This window comes from Adelges cooleyi, unplaced genomic scaffold (assembly GCF_023614345.1).
Source record: "Adelges cooleyi isolate 19-005CV unplaced genomic scaffold, UGA_ACOO_1.1 ACOO_flye_CR_arks_rails_tigmint_CR_PRNA_574, whole genome shotgun sequence".
NCBI classification, from domain to species: Eukaryota; Metazoa; Arthropoda; class Insecta; order Hemiptera; family Adelgidae; genus Adelges; species Adelges cooleyi.
In genome coordinates, this window is record NW_026096268.1 from 3,030,432 (window position 1) to 3,054,851 (window position 24,420).

The 24,420-nt window shown below is 31.6% G+C and overlaps 1 protein-coding gene across 4 annotated transcripts in view; it reads left to right on the forward strand.

The window, feature by feature from the left end:
* LOC126842908 (octopamine receptor 1-like) overlaps positions 1-24,420 on the forward strand; it is a 96,118-nt gene that overhangs the window by 66,806 nt on the left and 4,892 nt on the right. For 3 of the 4 annotated variants that reach the window (XM_050580129.1, XM_050580131.1, XM_050580130.1), the window contains exons 3-8: positions 1,452-1,621; positions 16,083-16,227; positions 16,684-16,912; positions 17,122-17,308; positions 23,644-23,711; positions 23,861-24,045. In XM_050580129.1, coding sequence (XP_050436086.1) covers positions 1,460-1,621; positions 16,083-16,227; positions 16,684-16,912; positions 17,122-17,308; positions 23,644-23,711; positions 23,861-24,045 — 976 coding nt within the window. In that variant the 5' untranslated portion in view covers positions 1,452-1,459. The remainder of the gene's footprint in view (positions 1-1,451; positions 1,622-16,082; positions 16,228-16,683; positions 16,913-17,121; positions 17,309-23,643; positions 23,712-23,860; positions 24,046-24,420) is intronic. The other variant, XM_050580132.1, reaches the window with a different exon arrangement.

Sequence of the window (24,420 nt, forward strand, 5' to 3'; positions counted from 1 at the left end):
CAAATATCTTGGGATCGTCCCTTTTTGACAGCCATCGTCCAATGGTATTTATCGGCTTTTTGTAACGAATCCGTAAACTTTAGGCACCTATAGTAAACTTCAGAATCAAACAAATGAGAAAAGTTACGGAATACTCCCGTAAAAAAACATTCTATAACATTAACAATAAAATAAAATTATCATGCATTAAATAAAAAAAAATCCCGAAATACACGTATAGTGACATTTTCATGCTCTTGAGACGGTATTTAAATATTTGGTATACGTTTTTGATGACAACATACCACAAACTTTCATAGTAATTATATAAAAAATACAATAGCTGTTTACAGCGCCGATTGTAATCGATTAACTAAACATGTTATTTATATAAATTGTAACACATGAATAAAATCCCTTCAGATTTTTTTAAATATATAAATACAAAGCTCTTTGCATTAAAGAAAATCCATTACCTGTTGGTAGTGGAACGTTTATTTATTTTTGTTTTCGTTTACATTGTAACAATTATTTTTTATTTTTTTATTTTAATTTCATCCTCTGTGTTTGGATAAAGTTTTGGTTAAAGACTGTTATCATTCATCATTGTAGTAAAACTTTGATGGTAGTCTTCACTGAAAAAGAAATAAATCTGAATGTTGCCGAACGGATTATAATTTATTTTTGTCTTCCTTTTTTTTTATAAACATAAATTTTCTTACATTATATCATAACGCGCAACTAAGTTTTATTAAAAAATAAGTTTTTGGTAGCTATATGTATTTCGATATAAAAATTAGTCCAAAAGGAAACGTTTGTGTGCTTATACCCCGCCATGACAAGACGCTTTATCGTGATATAATTGCAGACATTGTTTTAAGTATAATACTATATCAGATGCCCCTAAAAAATATATAACTTCTCTTAAACATCTTGATTTTACTGAATTATTATTATTTTTATTTATTTGTTACAACAATAAATTGAAACCTTTATGAATAGCAATGCCGACCAAGAAAGTGGCTGAAAAAAAAATGTTATAAATTTGTTTTTAATGATTATTCCGGTCTTATATTTGTGTACCTACTCAATTAGTATCATTGTATACAAACGGTAAGACCCATTTTAGAAAGAAACAAAACCTATTTAAACGTTTTTGGGACATTTTTTTAAAATCCAAAACAGCTTAACTCGATACTGCTGAAATTATAATAATAACAAATTGTACGTAAGTTATGACCGTCCTTTGGAGTATTGTTTTGTGATTATTTTTAAATGCATACTGAAGACTCAACAAACTTAAGGTATATATTATGCTATATCCTTGTATATCCTATACCTTCCGGAATACAATAATCCGGAACAGCTTACTACTCCGAATGCCTGGTCCACGTCTTCGTTCCAATGGAACGGCAATAATGCAGTTTAAAATATGTGAAATTAAGTTTTCCAAATTTTTTGGTTTTTTTCAGAAGACACCATGAACTTGTCATTGACCGGCGGAGGTGGCGGTGGCATCAGTGGTGTTAGCAAATCGGTTAACGTTTCCAGCTACAACAGCGACCACGACTCGGTCAGAGAACGGTACATGACCGACTACCTATTGATATTTTTTTTCTGCGTGGTCATACTGACAACTGTGGTGAGTAATCGCCGATATTAAACAAATATCAATTTCAAAAAATTGTCCAATCTTAGTTTTAAACTATGGAATAAATCGTTGAGAAAAACGCTGTTGTCAACACCTTGTGCGATTGTTACAGAACTTGGTAAAATATAAAATTCTACGTTATGCCCATAACGACCGTAGATAGACTATGAAACTGTTTAAAGAAATTAATTGATTGAGTTTAATCACATTATATGCACTATTTATTATGTTTGACGCGTGTCTACATACATTTGTGACATATGAGCTTCAGTGTGAATAAGTAGATTTTATTTAAAGCTGAGAAAAACAATCTTCTATTAAATATAGTAGGATTGTTGAGTATTTTATGTTACTAAAATTATTGCAATAAATTAGTAACAGAAAATATTTTACTACAAATACTTTAATAATACCTATTAGTAGCAATTATTAGGAAAAGAAACCTCGAATTTCAGTTATATAAGGTCCATTGAATGGTCGTTTGCACAACAATATTTGCATAATATAACATATAATTTATGTAATAATACAATTTTAATTAATAATTGTTTTGTTTTTTTAATAGAAACAAGTAAATCTACACGTGTAAGTCATTATTCCATGAGTTGATTAAAGTGTAAATTATAAAAAATATATTTATTACCTACTTGTTTAACTAGTACTTCAATCGATCATCGAAATACTCAATTCGCTTTTGAATGTGACGTTTGAGGTATAAATATACATATACAACCTATAAATATATACAATTTGATTAGGTATACATATTTTGTATGTATTTCATATTTTCTATTTTCTTCAATCTTGTAGGCTGGTTTACTACTATTTATTATGTGTATGTCAAATTTACCTGCAACGTATAATATATGCATGTACATAAATTATATGTTATGTTCTGTTAGTTGTAAACTTGTCATGTTTGTATATTAGTATTTCACTGAGCGGACACTCGTGTCAATTCTTCGAAATGTATACACATGCATTCTAAGCACGTTAAAGTTCGAAAATGTTTCATTTACTCCGTGTAATTTATGTTTCAAAAGCGTACCCAAAGAGTTGTCAGAGCGCGGCGGATGCAACTGGGATGTGTCCTCTTCTTTCTTTTCCACGTCACGTGCGCAAAAGGCACAAACAAAAAAACCAAAACTTAAGGAAACGCAATATCTACCGCAAAACAATATCATATTTGACAATTCTGCATCGTTTAGGGTTGTCTCTTCATTGTCCGCACTACCCAAAAACTAAAACTGAATATTGCACAAAAACGCTCAGTAGGTATAATCGTACCATTGCATTTATATGCGAGTTGCGATACAAGTTTTTCGTCCTAGCTACTCCAAAACAATTATTTGAAATATAGCTAGATTTGTAGTAGTTGTCAGTGGTAGGGAGAGCGCTGAAAACGAAGATAATTATGTATGAACTACAACTCGTCGGGCTAAGTCTATTGTCTAATTGAATCAACGGCCAAAGATCATTTTATTTTAGCTATACGTTTGTCTAATCTGTTTTCAAATCGTCGACCCGTTTAAAAATGTTTAGACGAAGCAAATATTTTCTGCGTGATGTCTACGTGTTAATATGCTACAAGCAAAATGTAAACAAGATAAAGTAAAACTTATTTAGTTTTAAAGGATCAACAACAGTTTATTAAAAAATAGTTATAGCTTATAAATTGGTTGAAGTTTGAATATGGTATGTTGTAATAGGGTGTTTGATAACTGTATAAAACTGTTTATAGTAAAGAACTAAAGTAAAAACTTTTCCTGAAAACGTTATTATATTCTTGATAAAAAAAACTTCTAGTAAATCACTTTGCAATCTGCTAACATTTAGTGAGTGCACAAAAAGAAAAAATAGTGAAGGAGAGTGCACAGGACAGTATTAGATAGCCCAACATTATTTGCAGATCGCCATACGAAACGACCCTATTTATATATTATACTTATTACTCCTAGCACCTTTCTTTTTTAAAATAAAAACAATGGCCTCTCAGCTCCCCATCGAAGCTAAAAAAATACACGCTCATTACTTACACACCGCTTAACAAGTGTGGTTAAGTTTTTTTTTAAATTGATTAATATCGGTAAATCTGTATTCCATATGATAAACAAATATGCTTTTATGTATTTTATTTCTTTTGGTAGTAACCCTGTCAGCAAAAATATAAAATATTTTCTCAATGTTATGAATGTGTAAACGGATTAAAATATTATGTAGATCATTTTGGAATGTGTCCATGTCTTCAGTTGTTCATTGAATAAAAATACGATTTTATTTTAATTTTACTTATCAGTAATTCGTCAAAGAAACTAATAATAATATGGCGTTTTGTCTGAGCCTTTTGATAAGTAATCTCCGAAATATTAACTAGTAAAAACTAAATTTTACATAGAACCGTTTAAGTTAATGGCACAACAGATAATCCGCCAGATAATAATTATTATAAATGGGCGACTATACGACATAATAATATATTATTGGGATTTTAATTTAATGCAAAAAAGGCTTGAAAAGGTTCTCGTTTATTTTAACGTTTATTGGGGTACATTCTAAAAGTTACAATGACTGTTCTAAAATTTGCATATTAAGTAGAGCAAGGGATAATGTCATTTAATAATTCACATGTGCCGTGCAATAAAATAATAACTTAAATAGAAGAGAAAATAATACATCTTCAGGTAAATCAGGCTTATGAAATATAGATGTAAAAAAAACGTAAAAATACTCATTACTACACTAAATGCATTAATATTTAAATAGTTCAAATATCACATTTTTGACAATGTTTTAATGAACACAAACATCAAACTTTTGGAACATTAAAACTTTTGGAATATTATGCAATTTTTACATTTCAAAGAATCTGTACAAAAATATTATTATTATAACATATATTAAAATGTGAATTTGTTTGAATTAATTAAATTTAATTTGATAGAAAAAGTTACTTTTTACTTTAATTAGAAAATAATTGTGTTAGTTACACTTAGTTAATTTGTATCTTGATACTTGTATTTAAATAAGTTTTAATTGTTTGTTAATAATTCTTTAAAAACCATCAGATATCTTATAATTTAGTGGTAGTTTTGCGGTTGCGTTTACTTTGTTTGGATAAACTTTTGGAAATATACGTTCCAATGAAATCGCAGAAAACGCAAACTTAACGTCTTATTCTCCACCCTTTCTTTTCTTTTCTTTCATTATTCAACCGAGAAACCATTTATTTCGGTGTTTTACGGCCTGCTATTCTCAATACAATATTATATCCGTCTTTTATACTAAAAGAAAATATTGTTATATTGATTTTTAGCTATTATATTAAATTTTATAAAAATAAAAGCTCATATTCCACCAGTTGAATCGACTATACTCCGATAATTGTGTACGCATTTGTTATTACTCTACGCATAATAAGGTACACCCGTAAGCGGCTATGAAAAATTTAATATATCAATAAAAATTGGTTATTTTGTTTTTAATCTGACATTACTATACGATTAAAAAGTTTTAAACGAACAGTTCGTCTTAGGTATTTATAAGTGCACAGAGTTTATTTAACTAATTGGCGGCGTGTTTATGCTATATAATCAATAACTTGGCTTATTCAACTTTTTCCATTCAACTCGGCGTGGCGACTATTATTATAATTATTGTCATTTATTATTATTCTCTTTTGGTTCATTGTTAAAATGTTCCACCCGGATAGCGCGGAAGAACTTCCAATCCATTAAAAAACTTACCCAGGGAAATGTCTGAATACTAATTCCCGTGCTCCATTGGCCGTCCCACGATCATATATTTTATTGTGATGTGATGTGGGTGCCTCGGATGTCACAGATGGAACAGAGGCTCCTTGATGATGAGATATTATTATGTGAGAGTCATTAATGTACGTCCGATGTGTGCTGCTTCAGTTAAAACTGTATATCGTAGTGCCGAGCAAAATTTTATAAAAATCTTTTTTTTTTTCACGTTTGTAATTAGTTTTATACAAACTTGTGCGGGCGGTACAGTTTTTAACATATTCGTACCAAAAATAGGTAAAATCATATAATAAATTCAAATTACAATAATTACACGTTATGAGAACAACAAAAAAATATTTAATTAATTTCAATACAACAATTGATACATACTTATTTATTGTAAACGACACAGTAAAACCATAACGTCCACGTTCGTGGCTTTAAATTTTCACTGCACAAGTGTTTTATTGTGTTAAATAAATCCGATAATTTATATGTAATATGTAAGCACAACAAGTCTTCACTTCTACGATGACTTTAATCTAGTAAGCCCAAGTTATATTTCCCTTCATGTCATCATTAATAAGCAATATTAACTTAAGAGAATTCAGATTACGCCATAGATCATCGAAACAAAAGGATTAAAGACTTACACTTTATTAACTTAAGTATTACATTGATTTATTACTGTAAATATTTTAAGAACAAACAAGATTTAACCGGGTTATTGTGTTAACTGTTAAAATCATAAATAATATATATTTTTTAATTAATAATTTGCTTCTTTGATTTTATAAATTGGCTTAATATTTTAATATTTAATAATATTTTTTAATGATTTATGTGTTCTGGTTTCATTTGACTCTCATCAGATTCGTACGTTTCCAATTTTTACTAATGATCAAAATAAATTTCGTTGCTGCATTTAATAATAGAATATTCAATTTTATCTGAATTATTTATTTTCTCGTTTGCTTAGCATCTAAGGTTTTTTTGGTATGCTTAGGTTAGGTTTTTATAGGTTATCTATACATTGTAACTAAATTCCTGCACTATTTTCGCCGTCCGGTATAATTCGCCTTAGCTTACGGAACTATATTTGTTAGTGAGGTGTTAATTAAGTATTCTAAGGGAAACGTTGGTAAGTTGTAAGAAATAAAAACTTTCAAAAAGTTTTCAGTGAAAAAAGTTTACACTTTTGTTTTGTTTTTGATACGAAACTCTATTGTTTATTTGCATGTTTTATAACATTTCCGTATTAAAAGTATATATTTTAATTGTCAGCACAATATTTCAGAACTAATATAACCCTTTTTAATTAATTTCATCCAGATTATCGGGTCGTTGATTATCGATCACGGGTATATACTAATAATAATACAAAATATCAGTGTTCATAATGTACAGGTTTAATTAATTTTCAAATTATTCATAATGCGCGTTTTTATTTGCCATTATTTACTCTACTGCGTAGAGATCGATTATATAACCACAGATTCCAAGTTATTTTACCACACAATTATTTTACCATTATTTATATTTGTTGTAACCACGAAACTAAAATTAAACGTTGTTATAAGTTATAAAATAGGATAGAAAAATAATAATAAAAAATTAGGAATCAAAAGTATGGTTGTTAAATGTAATGATTATATATTTATGGGTTGAAACGTATGTATCGAAAACTATATAGTTTTTTTAAAACAATACTTACACTAGAGAGGTCTAAAGTTTATTGTTACTCCTATATATATATACACTAGTATACTTTATTGTATATAAAATAGCAACATGGCTTTTGTTTACATTCGGAGTGACCCTATTCTGATTTGATTATTTATGAATGCTTATAGTGTGATATAGATATTATTGTATATTATGTGTAACGGCACACAGTCACGGACATCATCTGTATAGTCATCATAGTTGGCTTTTATCGGATTATGTTTGCCGTGAAAACGAATTGGCCAGGAAAACAATAACGAAGAAATTATTCGCTTCTTTGAGAAAACATCCACGGTAAATTCAAAGACCACTTGACAAATTCACGTTTAAAACTGAGCGATCTCACTCGGCAGAACAGTAAGTGCTCCTAAAACCCCTTTTTTTTCTAAACCGTGCCATCAAAAATCAACGACATCAACGCACTCGATTATTGTTTATTTTTTAACACTTAGAGATCTATTGCATCTATTCCCAGTTACGAGCAGGAAACGCATATAGACAGTTTATAGCTTTCCTATATAGTTTGTGTTGTCGTGCTCGTGTACCTAGTAGGGTTGGGCCTATCCGGATAGTATCGGATAGTAAAAAATTATCCGGATAGTTTCGGATATTCATTTCATTTTTATAAGACAAATATACCTTAATAATATACAGTGTTTTTAAACATCCCGAATAATAAAATAATGACACCTAATTAAATTTTACTATCGCGTGAATGATTTTTAGATATATCCGTGTCAGTGGTTGTTAACCGACTATTCGGACTCTTTGCAGAGTCCATCCCCGGGCTTGTCACGACTGTTCCGCTGCCGGTTCATAACCACTGACACGGATATATCTGAAAATCATCCACGTGATATTTCAACCCGTGAAAGTTTAAAAAAATACATAAATTTGAGTATTTAAAAAAATATATTCGACTGGTTAAAAATTAAATGAATATCCGAAACCATCCGGATAGTTTCGGATATCCGGATAGCTGATCAATTATCCGGATATCCGAAATTATCCGATTTCGGATATCCGTATCCGAATTATCCGGATATCAAATAATCCGGACATCCGCAAAATCCGAATATTAGTCCCAACCCTAGTACCCAGAGAATTATATTAAAATCAGCTTTTGACATTCAAACAGTAGTCTAAACGCATTTATTTAGCTGTATAGACAACGACGGTATGCAAAAATCTCACAATTTAAACGCATTTGTACATTGACTGGCACTGGGTAACATTACATTATTTTCTACCGCTTTTATTTTACTATATTATCATCCGTTTTATTCGTTCCATTTTATTTTTGGGTCATTTTTTTCAAGTGTACGCATATATACTACCTCTTTTTTTTTTGTATAAAAGTAAACTCAACTTTTTCAAGTTTAAAAAAATATATTTTATAACCGTTAGATAATATGTCAAACGACATACGCATACGTCAAAATATGTTTTTGAAATAGAAAAACCAAAATATGTGTTAAAATGTTCCAGATTTGATCTTCAACCATCTTCGAGTCTTTATCTGTTTAGTTATATGTAAATATGGAAGGTCCCGTCAATGACAGGTATGCCATTATCGTCTCGTCCCCTTCAATAAGTGTAAATAGAAAGATAAACTTATATTACATTGACGTGTCTACATTTTTGAGATATATTTTGATATTCTTCCGTACAATATTTTATATTTTAATCTATTTATATTTTGTAAAGTTTTTTATTTTATAATATCTAGCTGTAAAAACACTATCAATTAGTTGTTTAATTTTTTTTTCTTTACCCGACTGTAGAAGAAAGAGGATACATTTATAAAATGTATGTTTGATCACATTTTCCGCTTAAGCTACCTAAACAATTTACAAAATAAAAAGTAAAATATAATTTTCAAGTGTTTTCAGCTAGGATTATCATTATCGTAAAATTATCTATAGTTCCATAAATACAAAAAAATCTTTCATAGTATTAACTAAATACCTAAACTATAAATATAGTATAAAACTTTTAAACTTCATTCGTCGGTTATTTTTTAATTAGGCTTTTACTAGTTTTTTTTTACAAAAACAGTATCAAAGTTTCTCATGTTAAACCAATTAGAATTTCAAATATGAGTGAGGAATTGTAAAAAACAATTTTTTAATTAATTGATTGAGTTAAAAAATATTGACTAAAATACATATTTAAATACTTATGTACAATCTAATTTAATAGGTTTGGTTAGAATATATTTTCTCATGGAAAATAAATGCTCGTCACACAAGCCAGTTCAAAATTTTAATTTCATTGAACTAATACTATATACTACGTAGAACGTATACCCTATCTTATTATTTCTATAATAAAATCTAAAACTACAAATATGAACAACATCTATTTATACATCTTAAGGAAAAGTTGTCTTTTTCACAAACACACTAGTTTTGTAGCAAGTGCGGTAATTAATTTACTTTTATCTACTGCGCTTTTCTCTGTCAAACATTTTACATTTCGGCTAACTTTGAAACGCATACGTTGACTGCTTATCTATTCCTGTCAATGGAATTCCCTAGGACAGTAGTCTCCATAATTAATCGTATTAGGTGCTATGTTCTAGTTTTTATAGTCGAATAATGGATACAGGTGAAGTGTTAATAGTAGTAGGGCTTGTTTGGTAATTCGTTTTCGTCCAGTATTTGCTTATAAATAATAAATGTCTACTTTTCATTTGTTAAATTTGTTCAACTTGTAATTTACAATACTCGTAAGTGTTTGTACCTACAATAGAAAATGTGTTTTCTAACAAACTACGACTATATTTTATACTATTTTTTACCATAATATCTACAGCATGTAAATAACACTATTTATCGTGGTGACACGTCTAACGCTTGGATAGCTGGAGTTAACACACTTTCGAGTATTTGAAAATCGACATGGTCACGATCTAAATACTGGTTCCAACTGGCTCATTTCCAATGCCTTCGTTTGGGGTAGTTTTGTCAAAAAAAAAAAAAAAATCGAGCCGAATGTGCATAGCACGTACTTAAAAAAAATGGACTTACCTATTCGCAATTCGAACGTAAGCATAAAATAAATTTAATATTATACTTCCTCGGTTGACCTCGGGGGGTAAAAAAGTAAAAGACCTTCAAAATATGATTAAAGTAAAAATAATTTCGTTAGCGTTTGTATATCTCTTTTTTCTATAAAGGGAATGGGAGACTTCATTTATATACATTTGTTAGTGTGTTCACCATACACCATAAAACGCTGTAAGGATTTTATATTAAAATAAATAAAACCAAACTACAATTAGAACGAAATTTATGGCAAAAAAAATTGTGCACCATTCAATCGTTTCATACTTCGAAAGGCAAAATTTGCTTAACATTTGACATCATACATTTTATGCTATCACATTCTATCAACAACAATTGTTAAAAAAAACATGTAACTGATTATACTAAATTAGATATATCAAACACGCTCCACAATATAATACCATGTTTATTAAATTAAATGTGCGATTTGTGTACAAAATAACTGAATACATTCTAGGCATAAAATTGATACATTTAATGATGATTTTTGCTAGGTAATTTATTTCATTAACTTAAATTCAGGTATTTTGCTCTATAAAGAGATTTATAGATTGTTCCCCTATATGATTTTCGTTGAAAATCCTGTAGTCAAATTAGATTTACGGGTCTTAATTTCAAACATCCTTTTTTTTTATTGTATATATTGTGATTTTGAACGACGGCGTTCGCTATAGGCAATTTAGCTACATACGCGAGTATAAAACATATTATTTAAGCACTTGATCTCTGTTTGTTTGTCAAATGACTACAAGTATTTAATTTTTTCCAAAGTATATACAACATAATATAAGTAATTAATAACATGAAAAGGAAGCGGTTTTGCCATGATGACATCCCAGAATTATCTCCCATATACTTTTTTAGTGTCTTAATTATGTTAAAAACTTACTTTGGTAGAAAAATATTAACGTTTAAAATATAACCATCGTCGCAAGATCGTGGTGCGAGTGAATTGAAAAATAAGATGAGACGTGACTGTATTTCTCATACATAATTAACGAAGTATTATAATTAGTCATTTTAACATCACAATAATTAATTAAATATTTAAACTAATTAAAACTGATTCAAATATGGTTCGTGTCAATTAATAAAAATCCATTAATTTAAAAAGATACTTTAAAACCTATAAACGTTTACCCCTCAAGCGTATTACCCAGGATTCAATAAATGCCTATCCTTATCAACCACCCAAAAACATTGTACAAGCTATTGGTTGGCTGACAGTCCTTTATCTTTAGAGTTTGTGTCTATTTATCGCTTATCAGTATATCTGATTTGTAAACACTATACCGTCACTCCCTAATTCATAATGAACAAACGTGTTCTAAAGTTTTGTCTTAGAAAATACCTAACAGTTATATTTATATACACTTATTAAAACTTATCTGAGGTAATACAGTACTACATTTTCAAGTTCAATTTCTCACTCATACCAAATCGAGGAAATATTACACTAAATAAAATTCGAACCCATACTGTCATTATAAATAATAAATTTAGATATAAGGTTATTCTAGACTGGGACATTATAGGGTCAGTGCCCGTATATAATTTAAGGAAACTTACGATATTCTTACAAATTTTATACCAATATGTTTTGTAATATTCGGTTAAGTAGTTGTGGTACACTCCAAAATATATCCCATCAGAAGAAAATATTTGCCCAGAAAATGAAAAATGTCTGGCGCCACCACTGGGTTTAATTGTCAAAAGACAAAAGAAAACCTGGAAACATATACTACAATAACACTACTTGTATAACTATTTTAAAACTAAAGGCACGGTTCCTCCAAAAACCTCCGAAATGCCCCATTAACGACAACAATGCACATATAATATCATTGCACTACTCAGTTTTCATTTGTTATTTTATTTCTAAAAGAACACATAATGGCATATATTAGTAATAAGGTAATATTATAAGAACGTCTGGTTTAATTTATGAAAATAAATCCTGTAAAGCTAATTTAAAAAGGCATAACCGAAAATGCTTCGTTTATGAGTTTTTTGCGAATCAAATGTTGATTTTTGTAGTGTATTTTTGTGTGGGGTAAATTTCGATTAACTTTGAGTCTAGATTATATAAAAAGTATAATATATAATATGAATTAATTGTTTTTAATGTGTCCTCAAAAACAACAAGAAATTATTAATATTATTATTTATTGATTTTGCCTTTGATTTTTTAGTTCACTGTCACCAAAATAAACAAAAAACACAATTTTTTATATGGGTATTTTAAAAAGGTTCACTTTTTTTGGTACTGTACTGACTGGTGTGTAGAGGTTGGTTTTACTCATAAATCACACATATTATACCACACGTGATACGACCGACAATAATGCCGGGTATTCAATCTTTAACAAAATCAACCGACCATTCTTCTACTATCCGTTTTTGTTCCGCTTCAAAAGGTATTCAACCCCATCGCTGCATCTCCTCGCACCGTCTAGTAGTTGTTCACTCTTTGTACGTTTATTTTTATCGGTTTTTAGTTATTTTTTTTCAAAGATCCGTTTCTGCAAAGTCTCTAATTCGGCGCCGACCACCGTTGCTTTTGACACGTTTATTAGACGCGTTCGCCGTGGTTACCGTGCCGGTTTTTAGCAAGGAAAACGTTTGTTTCAGCGTGAAAGTAGCTCGAAGCCGATAAGGTATTAAACAGAACATAAACTCAACCAACGAAAAATTAACGACTGTTTGGAGTTCATAATAACTTTGCTCTCGTGTAGTAATAACTAATTATAAAACCGTTTAACCGAGCAAAACGATACTGGTCCTCCCACACGCTCACGTGCATACCACCGTTCGCTATGTTCTATCTATCTAAGCGCCGTGCCCACTGTACGGACAAGATAAACGGTTTTACAAGTGACATTTTTGGCCGGCAAACGGGGTAAAAGAGAAAAACCGCGATGGCAGCGAACTAAACACGCGGGGGCACAATGACTTGAAGATTATTTATAAGCCGGGCTGGCGGTCGTACTCATAAATTTCTCTTCAGCTTACGTTCGGCTCGGAACGCGGATTTCTTCTCGCCGTCGCCGTTGTTTACTTGTGCCGGAATATTATTACGTGTTTTTTTCTTATTTTTATCATTTTTATTCTTTTGATCGACCGCGATCAATGCGCCTTATGTATTGTGTGTTATGATAATATATATATACCATCACCGGGGACCGGACTCTCTCGTCGGTCGGGAGACGTGTATTTGCGAGTCAGCCGAAAAAGAAAAGAAAAAAAAAATTGAATCGTTGACATTATCGAAAACGATGCGCGCTTGACATTTTTCGTCGTCAGCTTCAGCGGGACACCGTAAATGTGCCTTACCAAGCACTATGTATGGTTAGCCCACCTCCCCCCCCCCTATCCCTCCCAATTCGTATGGCATAATATTATACCTACACCGAATTTCATCGACATGCGTTTAAACCGTCATCCGTTTTCCGCCAAAATAAATTAGATCATACTTATATACCTGTTAACCACCTTATTGACCGATTACCAGTCAAGAGGATGGCAAATATGTCTCTTACAATTTTCATAGAGTTCCATAGGTCATCGGTCGTTAAGACACCACTGAACTTCAGCATCGAAATCAACTGGCAAACTGCTCAATATCTATCAAAAGGCGTATTATGTTAATTCTTGTCCACTTTCTTACTTAAAATTTTCACTCTCCACCAGTGGTGCAACAAGATGGGGCTCGGGAAGCTCAAATCATTTTAAACTCGTTCAGACTCTAAAAATATGTCAGCAACCAACCATTCAGACACAGCCCCTTAGTAAGGTTTATAATTTTTCCTGAAATTCTGAGGAAGCTTTCAGAGTTTTTAAATTCCCCTCCATCTAGTTACGCTAATGCTCTCCAGTCTACGGACCGACTTCCTAATTTGATTGTTTATCATAAAACTTGAACTTTACTCTTACGTAATCTATAATATGGTATATATTTTTAGCCACTTATTCAGATCTAGTTAGATCATAAGTATTTTGTTTACCTACATAATTCAGTTGTATGAACTTGTGTAGTAGCTCCCAAACATAAAAAATTAAAAAATATGTATTACATTATATTTTTGGTCATGCAATTACTATAAAATATTTAAAAAATTACATTACTTTCTGGGAGATTTTTTAACTTTGTAATTTTGTTTGATTCCCCGCCCGAACGTATTCGACAACCACAGTTGTTCAAATTTTGATTAATTATTAGTTATTTGTTGTTTAAAATTCAATTATATTGTACTATAATAATATTATGATTAACTTCCAAAATCCGAGCAAAAAAAAAAAGTTATAAATCATTAAACTCTCATTCAGAATTCCTATGTTGTAAAAATAGTTATAAATTACTTTAACTGAAGCCGGAAATACTGCCGATGTCTATAAAACATTTTTTAAAGCTTAACAGTCCATCCCTCGCTATCTCCTCCAATCAGGAAGTTACCTTGATGTCTATAGATAAATACATAATAATATACTATTGTGTTAATACTTAATAATACTCGGTTAAACCGGTCGCTAAACATTTTACAACGAACCTGATTGCGTAGCATAAAGCACTAATCGACTCGGGCAAGTAATCTTGTGCAAACAACGTTGATATTTCATTCAAAAGACAAATTTGTAATAACGATTAAAGCGGCAGTAAGAAAAAGGAATGTTTACCTAAGTCGTCCCCTGATAAGACTCGGCCGGGTAATGAATTGAATTTGTATATGTGTAGGATATACTAGTGTGACCGTGAGATAGCGTGTAAGATTAACTAGGTATACGCGTCACGACTTAATCGCGTCACTCCGAGTAAAGAAATGAGCTACGACTAGAATTTATTTTCAAGGCTAAAATTCTTGGGGCAGAAACAAAGCCAAAACCGAACGCGAACCCAGCTCATTTGTTTCGAACCGACAAAATTATATATTTATATATATATATGTTTTTGAGGTTCCCCGAAAACACGCAGCTGTAAGATATCCCCTTTGGCAATACAAATTAATCTATGTAAATGTATAAAATCGCTAAATCGTTATTTATTTCATTTATTATGACGAGCTTACGTACATACAAAATAACAGTTTAATACTTTTTAGTGTTTATATTTAGTATTGAAATTAAAAGTTTAGATTCCTGTTACGAACCTAACCGAAAAAATTAATTTCACGTGGGTTGAAACTGGGTTTTCTTACATTTAAGTCCAAATTAAAAATTCCATAAAGGTAAATTGTATGAAATTCGGTGTCGTAAATATTTATAATTATAATATTAACTGTATTTTTTTTACTTTAAAAAAACCTATCCCGTTAGACCATAAGACAACGAATTGTCCATTAACAGTAAAATATAAGCAAACTAATATAACTCTTTAAACTGGTTGTACAAAATACATGTTGACGGATATTACCATTACTAGATATTTATTAACAAGAGTTATAAAAACCACATACATAATGAGTAATGACAATATAACTGTTTTACAAATTATTTTGCATACAGGTTTTAGATGAGTCGATAGCTTTGGCATTTTGGGTTAATCAAACCTAACTTAAGATAGTTGAGATAAATAAGCTGCAGATCGGATCCGTTATACAATTTTCCCGTTTGTATAATATTATAAGTAGAATCTCAAACTATTACAGAGTGCACAGATCCGTAGGCTGATTTAACTATAATGACAATTATGATTTTAAAAAACACAAGAACTGTTATTTAATAATTCGAGTCAATTGAATAGCTGATATTTATGTATAATAATCCTAAGTAGTAATGTGATTCTTCAGATTTCCGAAATCTTAAGTATCCGGACTGGAATAATAGGACAATCCGTGTACTTCAGACTTCAGGATTACTATCCTATCATTAAACCTAAATATATTTTTTAAAAAATTTAATATATGTTCACAGGTGGGCAACACACTTATTATATTGGCCGTGTTCACAACCAGAAGATTGCGAACCGTGACCAACTGCTTTGTCACTTCTCTGGCAGTGGCCGACTGGCTGGTGGGGACGTTCGTTATGCCCATAGCTGTGGTTCACCATTTTATGGGTGAGTCGACAATCGATGTCGTCTGACATTTGTCAAAAGTAACAGTGTGCACTACTTTAGATAGTAGAGTGATAACTGATAGCCAATTTAATTTATTGTTTTTTATTTTTATTTAGCTTTAGAGTCACAGAGAGAGTGATATTTTGTGTGCAACTTAGGTACTACAGTTAGGTTGTAGATGTATAATGCTGCAAAATCTTTAGTCTAGAAAGCTAGGCAGTATTCAAAAGTTATCGTACTATTATAATCAATATCCACCCTGATCTTTTTCTATAAGCAAATATTTTATAATTTATATTCCGTCTATTTGTTATTTATTCAGTTATCATTTACACGTCTGATTCGTCTAAAATGATAAAATTAAACATATTTAACCATCGTTTGGCTACCACTTGCCGTATACTATATTAGTTGACGCGAGTCTACTTTATAATATTCTGACCTATTTGATTTCAGGCACATGGGAACTCGGTCGACTGATATGTGATATTTGGGTGTCGTTGGACGTTTGCCTTTGTACGGCGTCCATACTTAGCCTTTGCGCCATATCCATAGACAGATACTTGGCTATCACCAAACCGTTGCGGTACACAAAACAAAGAAGATCCAAAAGGTTGGCTTCGCTAATGATACTTGTCGTTTGGATCTTGTCGTTGGTCATCGCGTGTGCCCCTATTTTCGGATGGTGTGTATTTCCACAAGCAATTTCTGTTGTTTTCATGTATCATGTTTTGGCGGAAAATCTAATAGCAATAATACATCACACACACACACACACACACACACACACACGATTGATGAATATACATAAATTATTTTCAATACAACACTCATGAAAACATTAATAAACTGTCCAACAGTGCGTTACACTTTTGTTGTGTTTTTAAACCACAGGTACGACGAGAACAGGCACAAAAACAAAAAATGCGGTTACAATCAAAACAAGGGGTATGTCGTGTTCTCGGCCATGGGCTCGTTCTTCGTACCGTTGGTGGTGGTCGTCTACGTGTATTTCAAAATATCGTGTGTTATCGCGCAGAGACATCAAAATCTGGAGGCGCTCAACGGGCCTAAATTAAAGGTACTTACACTATTTATTAAATAGCAGGCAGATAGTACATAATACGTTTTCTGTAATTATAAAAAAAAATATGTCACGCGACGGCTTGATACAGTCCCCGTAAGACTCGTATAGTGTCACACAATGAAATAAACGACTTGGCATCGTACGGCGACTTCCACCCCTATTCCGACATTTAAATAGGATACCGGTACTGGAGATGGAGGGGTCGCACGAGCTCCAAAATCGGCTAACCCATCGGTGAGATCTCATTAAAATAACCCTATTAATAGCGGCTCCGAGACTAAAGCGGAATATTATACAATAATCAATATCGGACGTTCAACCATGACCGAAAAAAATTGGGTTTTATAGTCTTAAAGACGCGCCATTACCAAAGTTTTAAACATAATGTACTTCACTCCTGTTCGGGTTTTGCCTAACGCTACCGAATTGATTTAAATTAAGTTTATCGGTTTCCATAAAAATGAAATATCGCGTTTTGTCCGACGGGCAACTTACAAGTATTTATATACATATTATTATTGATGTTGCATGCGCCAACTCAAGATGTTTGTAAGAGGCCTGTATAGAGTTACCTTGGATTTTTTTTAAGCGCCATTTTGCTTGATTCGCGGCACAATTATGATATAAAGTGTATTAATAAATTATGTTTTTTAATTGTTATTGTAACAATAGAATACGTTATAATACGGAAATCTGAGCAAAACAAACTTTTGATTTTTGAATGAATAGTATTGAGAAGAATCTTCGGACAATGTTTAGATCACATCGCGAGAGAATAGAGAATTAAAAAAAAACTAAGAGCTTAAACAGTTATATCAAACGCCTAATATAGTTGGGTAAAATTTAAAAAAACTGGACTCCAATGGCCATCTTCTCTTCCTCTGGCATTTAATACTCTCTAAGAGTTTTGGCCGCCATCTGAAATATAACATAATTTGCTATAACCCCACAGTGGTACGGTAAGTATTCTATTTTATTTTGGCTAAAAATCGAGATTAGCTCCCATCGAATGGATCCAAATGGTACCTACACGTAGGTACAGATATGCCAAAACAAAATAATTATAAACATCCGTGCACAATAGCGTTGCGGGGAACGTACCAATTGTATAATTTCGCCATTTACCTGCGTTTGCGTCGTATATGCATATGTGTGTTTTTTTCTAGAATTTTTCGTCGCGTGGGCGTAGGGTGCCGTCCACGAGGCTTATGATGTATAATACAAATATAAATGTATGTTATAAAAAATATGCCGCCGTCGGCCAATCACGTGGAAATTTATTTTTCGCATCTTCCATACTTAACGGTGGTTGACCATTTTTTTTTTTTTTTTATATTGTTAGATAGCCACCGGGGACTCGACTTGGGGTCACGCGTAGAGTCATCGCACATCGCACATCCTCCCCCGCCATCGCTTCGGAATCCTTTTTGTCCGCCAAAGCATTTGCCGTCGTTATATAAATCGTTCCGGTCCAAAATCAATTTTATTGGTGTACTTAACGTCGCTATAAAACATACAGATATTATATATTACAAGTCGTCAACGGTGAGGCGATTTCCCACGGCGACGTCCCACTGGCGTCAACGGTCGCAAAATATCAAAACTACCGAATCGTCTTAAAAATGACCAATTATTTTTGTGCCCAAACGATAAATTTTACACACTACAGAGATGTATTTGGGGGACTGGGGAGCCTAAAAATGCATTAAGGAACATAAGATCGTCGTTATTCAAGGAGGCATCATAGTATTAAGGCATCAAAAAATAATAATGTTGTATAAATACTATTATTAAGATATTATATCATTAATATGGATTATCTACAGTTGAAGAACTTTGTGGCTTGGATAGCACGTTTTTGCTATAGTATTAAATAAGTTAGACAACTTAACTCAGTTAATAGAATTTATATTATATAATAAAAAAAAATTGCTCGTGATAAAAATTTTAAGTTACGAAAAGTTTTGTGAAAAAATTACACCAGAGTCGGTTTTCCATTGGAAAACAAAAACTTTAAACCTTATTTTCTAAGTTACAGAAAGTAAAATTTTTTCTTCTTGAACCACGACACATAGCAGCTGTATTCACTATTGTATGCTATACCTACATTACATTTATATTTTTTTGCCTTTTACAGTTTACTAACAATGTATTTATAAATTTTAGCTTCTCCACTAAGTTGTAGTATGCTATTAATCTAGTTCTATCTGTCAGTGGCCACTGTTCGTTTCCGGACAACGAAAACATATAAAATATATCACTTCGAACGTACACATTTTGTAAAGGCCAATTTTTTGCGAAGGGTTACTTTCATCATTCCTAACTGTTTTTTAATATCAAACAATTGTGTCTGAACTACTGTCAATAGCTGTGTTCATAAGCACAATTTTAATTTATCATTCGGATTTGGGAAACTAAGGGTTTTTTTTTTCTTGTAAATCTTTACATCATTAAGCAACGTTGTGAGGACCTAACATTCTATACTCATAATCCTCAGTTGTGCTTATACAGGGGTACCAAAATATTCATCCCCTCCCAGGCCACCAGAAATACGTCATGGAAATATTTTCAAAAAAAAATCAAAGGGGCTTGATATTCCAAGAGTTTTTTGAAGCACCGTTGAACGTTGCCCGACTACAGAGTTCAATAATACAATAGATTACAATATATACAGCATATAAACTGTAATAATACCCTGATCAAATATTAACGTGGCCTCTTTAAAGCTATTTATTTTTCCCTTGTAAGAAAATAGCTTTCCGACTGCGCTTCGGAGCTAAAACAATAACGCCGAAACCCATTTAAAAAAACTTTTTTTTACTAGTTTACGATTCACTTTATGCACGCGCATCCAGGACTATGAAGGTTTTTGTTGGAAAGGAAACTTATTTTTCAACATGCTATTAAATTATAAATTGAACGCCTTCGGTAGACAAGGGCGTTGCGCAAGATTGTCCGAAAGTCGTTTATAAACAAACAATATTGGCTCTAAGAAGCAAATAGTGTTGCACATGCTATACGCGCTTTAAAAAAATAATTACATTCCACTGTCCCTTAAAAATCTAATATAGATTATCAAAAATATGCATTAACTTTTTAATTTACAATTCAATTTTTAAGGTTACCGAATCAAAAATTGGTATCGAGTTCCAAATTATCGTCTGTTTAGATGGGTATTTTACCAAAATTACCATCGTTGTACAATTATTCAAATACACGCGAGTTCTTATAAGCAACAAGAAATGATCGACCCCTTCATTTTAGACCAAAAATCAATTTTACAAAACCTTTTTTTTAATTTTACTCTAGGTACATCACCGTTATCAAATATTCAGTATTACAGGTCTCTGTAATGAATATAAGGGGGAAAATCCATTATCGGTGTTCTTTATGTATTCTAGATCACCGCAGTGCGTTAGACAGTACATTTATTGTAGATAGTAGAACTGCACCTCGACGCTATACAATTTTTCTATACGACTTTGTGTGAATAAAAATATAGAATAACGCGTCACGCATAATATTATTATTCAAAAACTGTCTCGATTCCTGCTGAGCCGTTTCTTTTTCACTAAAATATATTTTCAGATAGATCTTTTCTCGTCCTACAATCGGTCGGGTCTTTTGAAACTGCAGGCCAGTAACGCTTATATATTATCATGTCAATATTATACCCGGTGGTAACAAGAATTTATGTGCAAACGCTTTCCATTGCCGTAATGGCACGTGCAATTCAGTCTTCCAAAAGTAATTACAATGAACATACTGGTGATCACATTATGGAAATTGCTAACTCTATAAGTCTAAAAACGCGCAGGAAATAGACAACCCATAATGACCCGCCAATAAGTGAACGTACTGAACATACGGGTTTTACCGCTTTACAATTAGGTACATTAAAATAGTATAGTAAACACACACTAAAAATCTGTCGAATGTAAAAAAAAACATTAGACTAAGCATTGATTGAATTCAAAACAAATTGTATGTAATTGATGACCTAAGTACGAATAACCCACCCAAAGTCGTTATATTACTATAATATGCATTTGATAGAACAACAGTTCGTTCTTCCGAAATTATATTATTGAACGTTATATTTGGTTGTAGATCAGATTGAAATTTCATTTCCTAAATTGACACTACTATAATAATAATAATAATATTATTATTATTTAAACTTCGAACGTGGATATGACGTGTACACGTTAGATATGTACATGTATAAATTATTTATATTAGTATAAATCCTTTGAACACATGGTACATCGATAACTTGACTGGCTATATATCACAAACATCCATAAAGCATAGTTGTGCGAATCGACAGTGTCACTGTACTTCCAATTTCACGACGTGTACTAAAACATATTATAGTACTTAAACATTTTGTACGCATCCGCATAATGGTATCGTATATTAGCGATACCATCAAACGTGAAAACCTAATATTAAATTAGATTCAGGATAATAATATTATTAGTATTAGCATGTATTAGTAATATCTATTATTATCCTGAATCTATTATTATATATATTATATCATCCATTATTATTATTTATTATTATAAAATATTTATTCTTGTCATTAAATATTTTTGAGGGCATTTGTCCAATGAACATTTAAAAAAAATAAATTATGAAGAACATAAAACCTGGTGTTTCTCATTTTTCAATTATTTACAATTATTATCCAATAATATTAAAGGGATTATGCTATGATTTGTAAGAGGCTAAAATTACTTCAGGTTTTTTTATCTTGATTAAATTTAATGAAAAGCTTTTTTTTTAATATCGAGTTTTTAAGAGTTGGTCCAACTAACATTTTTTTTCTCATTAAATTGTCGGTTTCATTTGTTGTTTAAAACTCATCCAACATTCTGTAGAGCCGTGTAATTTTAACGTTTTTTTGATAACACTTAACGACGTTACAGTACACAAAATATAACATAAATATTATATGTTATGTATAACATTAGGTATTTGTATTTTGTTAGAGCACTTTTTTTTGTAGTTGTTCGCAAAAACGCTTATCGCACAATTGTAAATTCGTTAAAATAAAATTGTTGTATATTATGATAGTAATATATTATTATTATTATAAATCAGATTATAAAAAGCGACGTGGCCATAATGTATAAACGATAAGATAAATCGAAAGTTCAAGGATTCATAAAATATTGATGTTGGCTTTTACGTACGAAACCCAAATTGAAAAGCTTGACCGTTACCGGCTGTCAATTTAGGATAAAGTGCCATGTACTTTAAAAATAATATTTATTTTTATCAAAGAGGTATTAAAAATGATCGTCCCGCTACCTTTTTATCGCACCGGAGCTATATCATTAGGACTTAGGTGCCCAATTATTAATAATATCATTGAGTATATATATAATCGAATTATTCAGATTAAAAAGTGTGCTTTAGAACAGTCAATAGAGTTTAAATTAACGTAGATTGTTTAAATGTCTATTATAAATAAATTATAAGTGATATGACATGACCGCAAAATCTTCTCCCATAAAAATATTATCAAATACTGCTTATATAAACCCTAATAAAGGCCTCAAGACGATTATTATTTATTATATATTGATCGGTATGTTATTAGTTTGTATATATTTTATTACTATACCACAAATTCAAAAAAAGAAACAAAAAATAATTTAAAACAATTTAGAAGACAATTATATCTATATGTTTTGTGTCTATTATACTAAAACTGTTTAAAAAACTTCACTTATTTTCTCTTAAAATATATAGATTTATTTCCACTTAGTTACCCACATAACTACAAGATGTAAAATATTTTTAGCGAAGAGTACTGTTTACGACTATTTACAAGGAAACACATTTTATCGGTATTTTTCCAATCCCGGAAAATAGTTCAAGTACATTTTATCCACTTTGTATGGCCCATAATTTGTTTGTTTACAAACCGATACATAACCGACGCGACGTAGAGACAAAAATTAAGAAAATATTTTATAATAATTTTTTTAATAGAAATTTAATATCAAATTTCTTGCAATTTGTTTTATAAAAATGTTCTTATTTAAACAACTGACATGCGGTCGTATCTTTACTCTTCAGTGCTCACCCAAACATTTCCAATGTCTGCAGGTTGTGATAACGACATATCATTCGTCGCGTCTCGTCTTTAATTTCGTTTAGCGCAAACTAAATAGTTGCCATATTATTATTTTATAATCATATATATTTTAATGTCTATTCAATGAAATCGTGCGAGCCCTATCGCAATAATATTTAATTGTTTCCAATATCGATAGTAATTATTTTCGATGACTGCATTATTTTTTATTTTTTAGATATCGCGTTACAGCCACGATTCAATAGACAGGGCGGCCGTGGACATGGACGAGGTGGTCCGGATCAGGTAAGATTTCGACGTCATCATTATTTACACAATGCTTGTCACGTCACCGATAACGTTCTGGGGGGGGGGTGGCGACAAGAGGGGGCTAAGGTTTAATACTATGATATTTAATACCGCATATTGTGTACTGTGGATTTGTGTGTCAACAGCTTACGCAGAGGAGACGATTGTCGGGTGTCGTTGAAGCGTGAAAACAAAACGGCACAAACGCTGTCGATAGTGGTCGGAGGGTTCATCGCTTGTTGGCTGTTCTTCTTCATCGTGTACCTGATCAACCCGTTTTTGCCCGAAGGCACCGTTTCGCCGGCGATCATGACTTGGCTAACGTGGCTCGGTAAATAACAATAAAATATACGTTCACAATATAACGGCAGCTCGATATGCACTTATCGATAATAGTAATAATAATAATAATGTTCCCTAAAGGCGCGCAGCACAATAATTCTGTATTTGCAGTAGCCTGTAGTCTGTATTTACATACGGTCGCCAAATATTTGTTTTTGCCTTAATCGCCCCACATTTCTAGCAAGTAAGTCTGGCACCGGCCAGGAACGTAGCTAGGTACGTATGAATTCTCCATCCAATCCGGTCTTACAGTGTATTCCCGTCGTAAGACCGTCCAAGTTTAGAAAATAAGCTCATCTCGTAACAGTATAAATATAGTTTCACCACAGGACACAATAGCTAAATGCATCGTACTAGAATCCTT